This window comes from Mauremys reevesii, linkage group 4 (genome assembly GCF_016161935.1).
Source record: "Mauremys reevesii isolate NIE-2019 linkage group 4, ASM1616193v1, whole genome shotgun sequence".
NCBI lineage: Eukaryota > Metazoa > Chordata > Testudines > Geoemydidae > Mauremys > Mauremys reevesii.
The window spans coordinates 20,464,434-20,478,226 of NC_052626.1; the positions used below are offsets into that span (position 1 = coordinate 20,464,434).

General features: G+C 44.5%; 1 protein-coding gene across 5 annotated transcripts in view; it reads right to left on the bottom strand.

Annotated features, from left to right (window-relative positions):
- Positions 1–13,793, bottom strand: part of MARK3 (microtubule affinity regulating kinase 3) — a 93,629-nt gene that overhangs the window by 38,092 nt on the left and 41,744 nt on the right. For all 5 annotated transcript variants that reach the window (XM_039534695.1, XM_039534696.1, XM_039534697.1 and 2 more), the window contains one exon: positions 10,937–11,007. In XM_039534695.1, coding sequence (XP_039390629.1) covers positions 10,937–11,007 — 71 coding nt within the window. The remainder of the gene's footprint in view (positions 1–10,936; positions 11,008–13,793) is intronic.

Below are 13,793 nucleotides of genomic sequence, written 5' to 3' on the forward strand. Positions count from 1 at the left end.
ATACTGGCTTCTATTACACTTTGGAAAGGATTTCATTGTCTCTGCATGGCTGATTATAGAAGGAGGGCAGGCTCACCTTCTATTAAGGTCACGGAAAGGTTTTCATTTCATGTCTTTACTCATTCACAACTTTCTGAAATTTTCACTATTGGGCTGAAATTTTCCAGATTCTGCCTGAAGATTTTTTTTTTTTTTTGAGAGATACTTTGGGGGGAAATGGGTCAGCTATTTGAGTGTGAGAAACAACTTGTGTGATAAGTTAGTATGGAGTCATAAGTTACTGAAGGTTTGTCCATCATGAGTCAGGCAAGGAGCTGAGCACACTTTACCTCATTTATTTTGCACTTTATGCAATGAGTAGCATAATAAAGGGAACGTGAAGGAACTCTGGTCTTCTTCAGTGTACTTTTAGGTATATTTCTCAAATATAGAATACACCTCTACCTCGATATAACGCGACCCAACATAACACGAATTCAGATGTAAAGCAGTGCTCGGGGGGGGACGGGGCTGCGCACTCTGGTGGATCAAAGCAAGTTCGATAATAACATAGTTTCACCTATAACACGGTAAGATTTTTTGGCTCCCGAGGACAGCATTATATCGAGGTAGAGGTGTATTTTTTCCTGCAACTTTGCATGGTGGATCATAAGGTCACAGCAAATGACAAACAAGGCATTTGTGGACAGTGGCATTCACAGAGTAGTACTCTCCAATATAAGCTGTGATGTATGTATGTAAAGCTGTAGAAAAAAATTGGACATTACACTGTCTTATTTGACACACAGTATATGATCATGTAATGAAACACTACTGTAACGCACAGAACAAGTGGTCAGAATTAAGGTTGGACATGCAATCAACTTTGCATAGCAACACTGAAAGGTCAGGAAATATCAATCTTTATATTCTTTTAATTTTATAATGAGCAAGTTTATTAGCATGTTTCATTTAAGAAGATCACCAATTTTAAAAAGGTGAAGTAATGTTATACTTTGTAATTCACTGCCAGTTTTCACATCAGAACAGGAGAATTCCTTTATAGCTGGGTAATAGGTCCAATGCTGTGTGTATGACCATGCAACCAGAGTCAAGAAAGAATTTTCTCGTATTTTTTCAACGTTTAGAAGTAACTCAAGATTATTTGCAAGCATGTTAGAGTAAAAATTCTTCACATCAAGACTAGATCTCTTTGCATTTTACACTTAAATGATAGGTGTTTCATTCTGGTGTTGAAATGAAAATATGTCAAGTCTGTATTACAGATTATATGTATGTACATCAAACAACAGCTTGGAAGCAGATGTTCTATAAAAAGGTTAACTACACAGTCACTTGTTTATTTTTCATTTACTACTTTATTTCCTTCTGTATCTGGCTCCCTCATTCTGGATTCTTTTTCTATAATTACTGACTTTTTTATAATGCTTATTAATTTATCATCAGCTTTCTCCTCACACCCCATCCACCTGTCTACCTTCTTCTCTTCCTCTATTACTCTAGCACCCCATGCCCCAGTCAGAGCTCTACAATATTTCTCACCTCCCCACACCATGCTCAGAAACCCTAGGTCTCCAGGGCCATCAACATGACAAGTATCTCATGCGCCTCTCACTTGAATAGGGTGCAGAGACAGAGTATGGTCTGATTGTTACGCCATTCTCAAGTGGAAGCAAACATCACTTCTGATCCCAAATGGCCATAGCAATGACATGTTGATCAAGAGATTTTCTTTGCTGACAATTCTGTACTAGCTGATGCACCTGTAGACAAGTTTAGGGGCTGAAACAGTGAGGCAACAGCTTAGAATGGAAAGGAAAGAGCAGGCATGACAAAGGAAAGCAGACCAACAGTTTGAAGGAAAAGGACTCAAATTCAATGAGGAACTGTACCAAAAATGTTTTTATTTATAATTTCTCTGGGCTCAGTCCCTTTGATTATTTCATTGGTTTCCTTCTCTCTTCTGTTCGCATTATGAAATTGGTGTCTCAGTCTGAGAAATCTATCTACATTGTGGAGCTGTCACTAGCACTTTATTTCTTACTTGTCTGATACATGCTGCACTGCTGATTTATTTTGTGGAGCTTTTTTAATAGGCCTAAACAGCTATAAATTTGTCCTTACATCTGCCCAATTCCAAATATCATTATGGGTTACTCGCCTTCCCATAACTGTTGTCCTTTGAGATGTGTTGTTCAAGTCCATTCCAATCAGGTGTGTGCACGCCACGTGTACAGTCATCGGAAAGTTTTCCCTTAGCAGCTCCCATTGGGTCAGCTGTGGAACCTCCTGGAGTGGCGCCTTCATGGTGCTGGATATAGGACCCAGCCAACCCCGCACCTCCTCAGTTCCTTCTCACCGACTACTTCAATAGAAGGGAAGGCGGGTGCGGATTGGTATTGACATGACCACCACATCTCGGAACAGTTACGAGAAGGTGAGTAACCGTTTTCCTTCTTCGAGTGCTTGTTCATGTCAATTCCAATCAGGTGACTCCCAAGTTCCACTCCAGAGGTGGGGTCGGAGTTAAGGAATCACTGATTGGAGCACTGCTCTGCCGAATGCTACAACACCTCTGGCGTGCTAGGTGATAGCATAGTGAGAGGTGAACGTATGCATTGAGGACCAAGTTGCTGCCCTAAAAATTTCTTGTATCGGGACCTGAGCCAGGAACGCCGTTGACGAGGCCTGTGTCCTTGTGGAATGTGCTGTAAGTGCCGGGGCTGGGACCTTGGCCAGTTCGCAACATGTGCAGATGCATGCCGTGATCCAGGAAGATATTCTTCAAGATTAGACTAGGAGCCCTTTCATCCAGTCTGCTACCGCCACGAACAGCTAGTTCGACTGCCTGAACGGCTTTGTGCATTCAATGTAGAATGCTAGCGCCTGCCAAACATCAAATGAGTGCAGCTTCTGCTCTCGACTACTGGGATGAGGCTTAGGATAGAAGACAGGTAGAAAAATGTCTTGGCTAGTATGGAAGTGTGACACTCTCTTGGGAAAAAAGGCTGGGTGAGGCCTGAATTGCACCTTATCCTTGTGAAAGACTGTGTATGGTGGACTGGAGCTAAGGACCTTTAACTCCGACACCCTCCTAGCTGATGTAATGGTGACAAGGAAGGCTACCTTCTATGAGATGCAGAGGAGTGAGCAAGTCGTCAGAGGTTCAAAAGGGGGCCCCATGGGCCTGGCGAGGACCAGGTTAAGGTCCCACGTAGGAACAGGCTGTCTAACTTGAGGATGTAGCCATTCCAGACCCTTGAGGAAATGTCCTACCATGGGGTTGGCGAATATGGAGTGTCTGAACGCTCCAGGGTGGAAGGCCGAGATAGCACCGAGATGTACCTTGATAGATGATGCTGCCAGGCTTTGGTGTTTCAGGTGCAGAAGGTACTCTAGAATAAGTGGTATAGGCGCCTGGAGTGGAGGTGTGTGCTGCTGGGTACACCAGCAAGTGAACCTTTTCCACTTAGCTAAATAAGTGCCAAGTAGGACCTTTCTTACTGGTTCTGAGCACAGAAGTTCTGCGGGGTTTAATCATGAAGCTTCCAGGCTGTGAGATGGAGCGACTGGAGGTCTGGGGGTGAAGGTGACAGTGGTCCTGAGTGATCAGATCTGGGTGGAGTAGTAATGCAATCAGGGTGTCTACTGACAGCTCCAGAAACACAATGTACCAGTATTGTCGAGGCCACGCTGGGGACACCAGAATTACCTCCACTCTGTCCCTGCAGACCTTGAGAAGTACCTTGTGCATGAGAGGGATCGGGGGGGAAGGAATACAGCAGTTGGCCTCCCACGGGTAGCATAAACGCATCCATGATTGAGCCAGGGCTGTGACTCTGGAAGGAGCAGAGCATTGAGCACTTTCTGTTGCTCCGGATGGCAAACAGATCGACCTGGGGAAACCCTCACCTTTGGAAGATGGAGCGTATGACATCCGGACAGATGGACCACTCGCTCTGAACTCCTGGGATATAGGACTCCTCCCGATGAATGGAGTGGGTGATGCAGAACTCCCATAGGCGGAGGGTTTCTCCACATAGATGGGAGGAATGGACTTCACTCTGCTTATTGATGTAAAACATGGCAGTGCTGTTGTCCGTCATCATTGCCACGCACTGTCCTTGCAGCCGGGCCTGAGAAGTTTTGCATGCTACTCGTACTGCCCTGAGCTCCTTGATATTGGTATGATGGGAGAGTTCATCCTGTGACCATAGGCCCTGTTTCAGGAGATCTCCCAAATGCGCACCCCAACCCAGAGCTGACGCGTCCTTTACCAGGGACAAGGAGGGCTGGGGCTGTTGAAGGGGACTCCTTCACACACCATCCGAGGGTCAAGCCACCACTGGAGGGACTCGAGTATGTGCTCTGGCACCTTCACCACTGAGTCCAGGTGATAGGCAGACACGAGCCACGCTTGCAGGGATTTGCGACTCTGTCTGTCATTCCAGAGCACATAAGTGCAGGCTGCCATGTGGCCAAGGAGACTCGGGAATCCCCTTGCAGTAGTGGTTGGGTACCGCCAGAGACCTTAAATAATATTTGACATGGCTTGGAATTGGGTCTTCGGTAAAAATGCCCTTGCATGTACCGAGTCCAGCACCGCTCCAATCTCTATTCTCTGGGTCGGAGACAAGGTTGACTTGTTCACTTTGAGGAGATGGCCCAGTCTTTCTAAAGTTGATCTGACTAAACTGACGTGAGATTCAACATGCTCCCTGGTGCGCCCCCTGAGCAGCCAGTCATCAAGGTATGGGTAGACCTGCCCCTGATTTCTCCAGATTTCGTCTGTGCGCAGGCCGAACGGCTATGTGAAAATATGTGTCTTTCGGTCAAGGGCGGCGTACCAGTCCCCCAGATCCAGGGAAGGGATAATTGTGCTCAGGGAGACTATGCGGAACTTCAACTTGACCATGAATTTGTTGAGTCCTTGCAGGTCTAGAATGGGTCTGAGACCCCTCCCTTTTGTCTTGGGGATTAGGAAATAGTGGGAATAGAATCCCTTGCCCCATAGCTCTTGAGGAACCTCCTCCACTGCTCCTATGGTGAGGAGCATCTGCACCTCCTGGATAAGGAGTTGCTTGTTAGAAGGGTGTCTGAAGAGGGACAGGGAAGGGGGGTGGGAGGCAGGGGAGGAGCAGAATTGGAGAGAATATTCCACTTCTACTATGTGAAGAACCCAGCAGTCCGATGTTATTTGGGATCAAGCACGGTAGGAACTGGGATAGATGATTCGTGAAACAAAGGGAAGAATCTGGTGTCAGGGTGGGTGTGCCATCCTCGGACTCACTTTCAAAAGGCCTTCTTACAGCCCAACAAAGGTTTGGTCAGACTTTGGCCCTGCCCAGAAGGGGATTGGAAGGTTTGTGCCTGCCATTCCTGCCCCTATGCCTATAAAAATCCTGCCCCACCTGAGGAGGATATGGGCATTGTTGTTGCCGTTGGGGCTTGAAATGTTTTCATTGGGTTGCCGGAGTGTGCATGCCCAACGATTTCATAGTCGCCCGGGAGACCTTTAAGCTGTGTGGGAGTCTGTTTGCTCGGAAAATAACCCTGCACTTTCAAATGGTAGGTCCTCCAGGGTTTGCTGCACCTCCGGGGGCAACCCCGATGCCTGTAGCCAGGATTGCCTCCCCATGGCTATACCTGAGGAAATGGTGTGGACAACCGAATCCGCAAAGTCCAACAAAGCCTGCAAAGAGGTCTGCGCCACTGCCTTCCCTTCATCAATAATAGTCGAGAACTTGGCTCTGGAGTCTGGTGGAATCAGCTCCTTGAACTTCGACACAGAGTCACACGAGTTGAAGTTACATCTAGTGAGAAGGACAGCTTGCTGGTTAGCTATCCTCAGCTGCAGGCCACCAGTTGCGCAAACCTTCCTGCCGAAAAGGTCCATCCTTTTCAACTCTTTGGAATTTTGGCTGGCCCCTGCTGCTCTCTGATTAACCACTGACACTACCAGAGAGCATGGTGGCAGGTGAGAGAACAGATACTCGTACCCCTTAGACGGAACGAAGTACTTGCGCTCCACACCTCTGACAGTAGGCAGGATTGAAGCAGGGGTCTGCCATAGAGCCTTAAGATTGCTCTGGACCACTTTTTTTTAGTGGCAGAGCTATCCAGGATGGTCCTTCTGGCGCAAGGATGTCGACCATGGGGTCCTCAGGTTCGACCACTTCCTCTGCCTGAAAGCCTATGTTACAGGCAATCCTCTGGAGAAGGTCCTGGTGAGCCCTATGGTCAACTGGAGGAGGGCCCGAGGTTGAAGCTCCTCCCACTGCCTCGTTCGGGGATGAAAATGAGGTGGCCAGAGGCAGACCGGGGTCCTCCTGGCCCTCCGACTCCCTGACCTCCTCATGGTCAGTGTCTGGGGTCTCTGTGGCGACTGTAGCCATGCTGGCAGTAGCCTGACCTTGCAATGGGTCTTGCCTCGCCGACGATCTGGGCCAGCAGTGGGGCTTGTGCTAAAGTCGCCTCAGATCCCCAGGGCATAGGCCAGTCGGTGCTCAGATACCTCCGAGCGGGAGCCCCTGGAAAAAGAGCCCTGGGCCTGAGGGTAAGGCCTGGGGGTCCAAAAGGGCTATTGTGCCGGAGGCTATCACTGGGGGTGCCATGCCATTAGTGACTACTTCCATCGCCTGTCAGATCTGGGTCGGCTGCAATGGGAATAGAAAGAATTACTGTCCGAGTCCGATGAGACAGATCTCAACCGTGATGACCATGGTGGAGCTGAAGGGTCCTGTGCCAGGGACTGGTGCCGAGCTGATGATACAGGGGATTGGTGTCGAGGTGCCCCTGCTGGGAATCTGTTGCTAGTTCTCTCGGAGCTGGGGATTGGTGCCGCTCCTTTCTCTGTGCCAAGAAAGGGGAGTGATGTCCTCCTGGTGCCGGAGAACCCTGCATGGAATCCAGTGCCAAAGAGCGGTGCCTTGACAATGGCAATCTGGACCGGTGCCGAGGCTAACAGTGCCGGGCAGGAGAAGTTGGTCATCACGGTCAGCTTGCCTTTAGAGGGCACCAGTCGCAGCGGCGCTGGAGGCTTATCTCTGACTGCCAGGGGCTAAAGAGCCATCATGGCAATTAAATCTCTGGCAGCTGCAAAAGTGTCCGGGGTGGAAAGTAGCTCCAACTCCTCCACCTGGCACTGCCCAGCTGAGGAGTTCCTGGGTGCCGGACTCGCAGTCACCGTGGGGGAACTGAAGTTGACGGCGCTGACTCTTGCTGCTTGGGTGCCGGGAGCTCCTTCAAGGGACGCACCGGTGCAGCGCCTGCCAGTCCAGCTGCTTTCAGCACCACAGAGCGCCCCCCGTCACTTTTCTATGCCGGTTGTATGGCACCGGCGAATGCGAGCAGTGCCGGGTTGTCTCCTCAGCATGCGGTGCCAAAGAGTGCCAGTGACGAGGGTCTCTTAGACTAGAGTCCTTCCTCGGCACCATGTCTCATACTGATGCCATGGCATTCCGTACTGATGCGGTCAGTGCCAGGTCCTGGTGGTCCGCAGCAGACTGGGGTCGAAGAGCAACTGCTTAAGTCGGAAATCTCGCTCCTTTTTCGTCCTTGGGCAGAAAGTCCTGCAAATCTTGCACCTATCTGTCTTGTGTGCCTCCCCAGACACGAGTTGTGGGGGTCGCTTGTTGGTATAGGTTTATTGCAGGTTCCGCAGGGTTTAAAGCTTTGGGCTCATGGCACACCCCGGAGCACAAGGGTAGGGCAGTTGGGATTGGGGAAAACCCCCTCCCAAACCTTACTATATATACACTATCTACTAACAGTAACTACAACTAAACTAACTACACTATGGAAAGAAGGCGCCACTCCAGGGGGCTCCACAGCTGACCCGACGGGAGCTGCTAAGGGAAAACTTTTCAATGACTGTGTACGCGATGCGCACACACCTAATTGGAACTGACATGAACAAGCACTCGAAGAAGAATATTAACAAATGGCCCTGCTTCTAGAGTTTTTCAGAGAAGAGGCAGAAAGATTAATGAAAGCTACTTACTAACAAACAAACGCAGGGGAGGAGTAGTACGGGGGCATTAGTTACCTAATTTGCTCGTTTCCCAAAAGGCACAAACTTGGGTTCCTTGTTTTTACATTAATTTTTATTCATACATCATCTCACACATTGATCATCCTTACTCAGCAGAAAAATTCTCCAGAGCAGACCATCAACCCAGAGGCCTGAGGGTAGGGCAAGAGGAAGTAAATGATCTGAAGAATCCAAAACATCTTTAAAGTGCAAATATTTGCTCTCTGAGGCACAAAAGCAGCTTAAAATGGAAAGCAGCAGAGCATGGTTATATTTTTGGCATTTGCACCCTTTCATACTTTACCTGTTAAACATGCCTGCTATGCATAATACATAAGCTATTTACTGCAGCATAATCAGCCATGGTCACACTATTTCAAAGTAGAGGAAAAACCTGGATGACAGCAAAGAAGTTGAGCATGTACCAAAATATTGCTCTTATTATCCTGTGCCCCCAAATGACAGTGCCAGGATGGAAAATGCTCACTCAAAAGGACTATATGATTAGTAGAACCTTCTAAAAGTTGCTGTATACCTTCAGTTTATTTTTAATATTATGAGCCAGGTTTCTAGTACTGGAGTTCAGTGACTTCTGTTTTACAAATTCTTTGGGGAAAGAGTGGCTTAAGAAACTCCAGTTTGGAATTTTCTTTACAACACATAAAATTCAAAATTGAGATCAAACTCCAGAAATCTTTACGCTCCTGGGGCCACAGAATATGCATACCACAGAATCAATATACTTTCTTGTGAAGGATTTTAGATCCATGCTGAACCTGCCCTTCCTGGACAATTTTTTAAGTTGGGCAGGTGTGCAATGATTTACTTCCAACATAACTCGATACAGAAATGGCTGCTACAGAAGTGAAGAGAGGCAAAATTAAAAGCAAACAAGACATGACAAAATACAGTCTCTGCCAGGCTCAACATTATGGCAGATGCAAATTACTATTGCTCCTCCAGCTTTTCTTAGGCCTGGTCTACACTAAGAAGTGGGGTCGAACTAGGGTACGCAAATTCAGCTACGTGAATAGCGTAGCTGAATTCGAAGTACCCTAGTTCGACCTACTCACCCGTCCAGACACGGCGGGGTCGAACTCCGCGGCTCCCCCGCCGACTCCGCCACCGCCGTTTACAGTGGTGGAGTACCAGAGTCGACCGCAGCGCTTCCGGAGTTCGAACTATCGCGTCTAGATCAGACGCGATAGTTCGACTTCTCGGAGTTCGAACTCACCACGTCGACCTGGAAGGTAAGTGTAAACCTACCCTTAGAGGTAACTATTGTCTCATTGTTAAACTAGTTAGTGGATGGACTTAAAGTGAAACCCTATTATACTATGAGAAAAATCTATCTGAAGCTATTATAGAAATGCAGAAAAATAAAAATAAGACTTATAAAATGGATTTATGTGGACTTCAGTGGGGTCAAGCAAGCTGTGTCGGCATTATCTTTGCTAACTGTGTTTGCTCACTGACATAGTAGCAGTGTGAAGAAACCCTGAAGCTTATACTTGTAAGATAGCCTTCATGCCTTCTGATTCAAACTCCCTTTCAGAGAAGTCAGTGGACTTCAATAAAATAACCAGGATCGAAGGATAAACTGTACACAACATTGTAGATGAAGTAACAAAACATGTAAGTACTGTGACAGAACATTTTTTTTTTTAAATCTCCTGATTAAGAACAATAATGATAGCCATGGAGAAGAGTGAACATACTGGTAGAACCAGATTTGACCGCTGAAAATTAGTAATAGGCATGCCAGCGGGGAGAAAATTCCCTGATCCTTTCGAATCTTAGAAAAACTTGATTTAAATTACTGGGTTTGAATCTGAAGGATAACCTTTCAGATTTAGAAAAATAGTACAGCGCAACATCTTAGATGGGAATGATAACTCCAGAAGCTAATATCATTGGGACTATGAGGGACAGAGGGCAAAAGCAACACACACACAAAAACTCTGAATTTGAAGGGGAGATTTTTCTGTCTTCCTGAATCTAAGCATAGGAACCTTGAATACAGTCTGTTAAACAAAAACAACACACCCCAGGATTTTGTGAATGAGGGGCAGAAATGGTTCTTACTGTCTGTCAATCTGCACACTACTCAAAGAATATCTTCTGGGATGTGAAGTCTGCCAGCTGGACCTTGCAAAAGATTAAGGAGGATACTGCAAGACTTACGGAGGATTCAAATGATAAGAGAAATAGTGCTTTCATTTATTGATTTTATTTTTGCCTCCTTATAATGGGTTAAGCTGTCCTAAATAATACTGTCCTTTTTTCTTATTAGTGTTTATTGCGACTGTCACATTTACTTTAGTGAGGTTATTGTTCATATCAGTAAAACTTCTCTGCACAGTACATTTCCACAGAAATGAATCACACACATTAAAATATTAGATACAGGGAATAAGCGAGTTATTCCTACATTTCCACTGTTTCCCAAATAACTAATGGTGCACACACTATTCTATTCAAGACAGAACAGACAAGCATAAAGGTGTCCATTTATGTTATGAGATTTATTTCATGCAAAATTTCCTTAACATAAATTGAAACATTAGGTTGTGTGTAAAATTATATGACCTCCTTCAACTGTTGTGCTTGTTGCCTCTGTGCTATCAGATTTTTAAAATGAAGTTAACTCCTGATCTTTCTTTCTTTCTTAGATCGCTGTCCACAGATTGTGTGCCATGGATTAGATCATCAATAAAAGCTGGTAAGGAAAATAAGGCCAGGGAATCTATAATAATCTACAAGTTTTTCCCTGTTTAATGCAACAAAAAGTCAGCAACAGAGCGTGCTTGAAAGCACCAGTGGAAAGTTCACTGTCAACTATTTTTCCCATGTGTTTTAATACTAAAGTTGACGAATTAAGAGTTGTTAGTCTATTATACATACTTGTCTAAATTTAGCTCTTGCTTCCTTTTCCTTCATTCTTCCATGTGCAACCAGATAGTCAAATACCTCACCTGCAATTGAAACAAAGCAAAGATTAAAGGAGAACCACTGAATATCTTAAAATACCAGCAAATTAATTTCAAAATCTAGGGTTAGTTTTGTAATTGTAAGAGTAACATATATTGTATGAGCTACATAAATGTCAGAAATGTGAGCTAAATTTGAGATTTCAGTTTTCAGTTAGAATGTTTGATTTTTCACATGAATAAACAATCATAAAAGGCACTAACTTTTCATTTTTGCAAAAGGCTTATGGCAAGAGCCCAGAAGAGTGATTTACTACTATGTCATAATTTCACTGAGACAAGACAGACTTTAACAAGAATTATCTGGGTGACTGAACGTAGGCAAAATATTTGTTTTCAACCATTTATGATAGAAAATGAGCAGCATTCCTTTCTTTGCAAAAAAAGTTCTGAATTCCTTTCAAATTTCCATTAGAAAAATATCTGCTGTATCACAAAGATAGACTTTCGTAAGCCTTATCTACAGTACAAAAATGTTTAAAGGATCTTGTAAATGTGGTTGTAGCCTCAGAGTGTTATAATATAGTTAATCTAAGTGTACAAAAATTATATTACAATGATGGAAATCCCTGTTTCAACCTGGGGTTAAAATTAACCTGGGGCCTTCATTATAAAAAACATTCAAGTGAACAGAGACTGATGTGATGACACAAGCCACAATTTAAATATCATACATAAGACATCGAAGAAAAGCATCCTGGCATAACAGGTCTCTGGAAGACTTCCAAAATGTAAAGGAAACAATGCAACATGACAAGGGACATTTGAAGGACACAGTACTGAAGAAAAATTGAAAAGAGATGCGTTTTTAAACAAACCGTCAATGTCTGGCATTTTATAACTAGCCTACTAGACTAGCTTTCAAATGTTGCTATCTATCCAGTGAAATATCGACTTGTTTGTCACCGTGTGACAAATGTTTTTCTACTGAAAAACTGTAGGCATTAGACATGAAAGAGGTAATGCTTCCACATACATAAATAGGTCTTTAAGTACAAATAAATCACTTAGTTTAAATAATCTAAAATTGTAGAAGTTCAAAGATCAAATCACTATTTTAATATACATTTAAATACTCTCAGATAAGAAAACATTTTTCACATTATTACTTCAAAAAAGGAAAAAATCTATCATTAAAAGTACTTTTAATTTTGAAAAGGTCACAAGATGGAATCAAATCAAACTGATTTAAGTATTGTTCTAAATAAAGAACCCAAGATATGACAAAAGGAGTGTGCATGAATATTTTATCAGTTTTCATTTTCTGAACAAATTATATTTTGCTTTCCAGAGTAGCAGTTAAAATACAAGTCAGTGATAACAATTCCCTGAAATATATCTTACAGCTGTGTCTTTTTAAAGTATTAGTAAATAAAAATTCATAGAAATGCAGGGGGTCAGACAAAGATGAAATCCAACCCTGTTTATCTGAAATATCGGGAATATCAAAAGCAGAGAAAAACAGTAGTTCAAATAACTGAGGGGGTTACTGAATATTTGATTTAAGTTGAGACAGATGACTAAAATGTAGATAAGGGGAATTTTCAGAACTGAATCCATATTGGCACAGTCATCTGCTATTACATTTTCATGTAGCATATTGCATAAGCATATAATAGTACTAATGGCTTCTAAGCCAAACACACAGGTCTCTCATTTCAGCTAAAAGGAGCATCTCAGGCCTGGTCTACACTGCAGAATTAGGTTGATGTAAGGCAGCTTATGTTGACCTAATTATGTCAGTGTGTCTATGCTACAGCCTTGTTTCTGGGGATGTAAGTACCCTACTACACTGACATAATAATTCCACCTCCACAAGAGGCATAGGACTTACATTGGTATAGTCAGGACAACACAGCGTCCGTGTAGACACTGCAGATTCTTACATCGGCTGTTAGCTGTCATCTGTGTCAATTTCACAGCTCCCTGTTGGAACCGTGAAATTGACGAGAAAGCCGGACTTACAGCTTGGGCTGTCATGCCAGGGCAGATGGAGGGCTCTAGCTAGAGCACAGCTATCCCCAGGCTCCTGGCTCTCTGCTCTCAGTAAGACTGCTGCCCGGGCTCCCGGCTCCCCACCCAGGCAGCCAAGAGCATGAGGGTGCAGCTGGGCTCCTGGTGGGGAGAATGTAGCAAAGAGCCTGGCGGGGGACAGAGGAGAAAGCTGTGTACGGAGCTGAGATCCCAGCCCCTCAGCCCTCCACACTGCCCCTCTTAAGTCAGTGGAAATACTCCTGTTGTGGATGCGCACCACTGACAGAAGGAGGTTAGTCTGGACACAAACCACAGCAGTAATTACTACTGTGGGTATAAGTTGACCTAACATAGATCAACTTAAGTTTGTAGTGTAGACATGCCCTCAGTTATCTGTAGTAGTTTTAAGCCTTCTATCCTCTGTAAGCCAGTCACTAGATGGCAGTATGATCTCACTTTTAAGTTAAAAACTATCAAGTAGAAGGGAGAGGTGCACACACACTAGTATGCTCAATGTGCAGAGGTCAAACATGCTAACAATGTTAGGAACCATTACGAAAGGGACAGATACTGCATACAGTTTGTCCCATCTCAAAAAAAAACATTTTAGTATTGGAAAAAGTACAAAATAGGGCATCAAAAATGATCAGTGGTATGGAACAGCTTCCATATGAGGAAAGATTAAAAAGATGAACTGTTCAGCTTAGACTGAGGGGAGATATAGAGGTCCATAAAATCATGAATGGGGTGGAGAAAGTGAATAAAGAAGGGGTTATTTACGCCCTTCCCATAACACA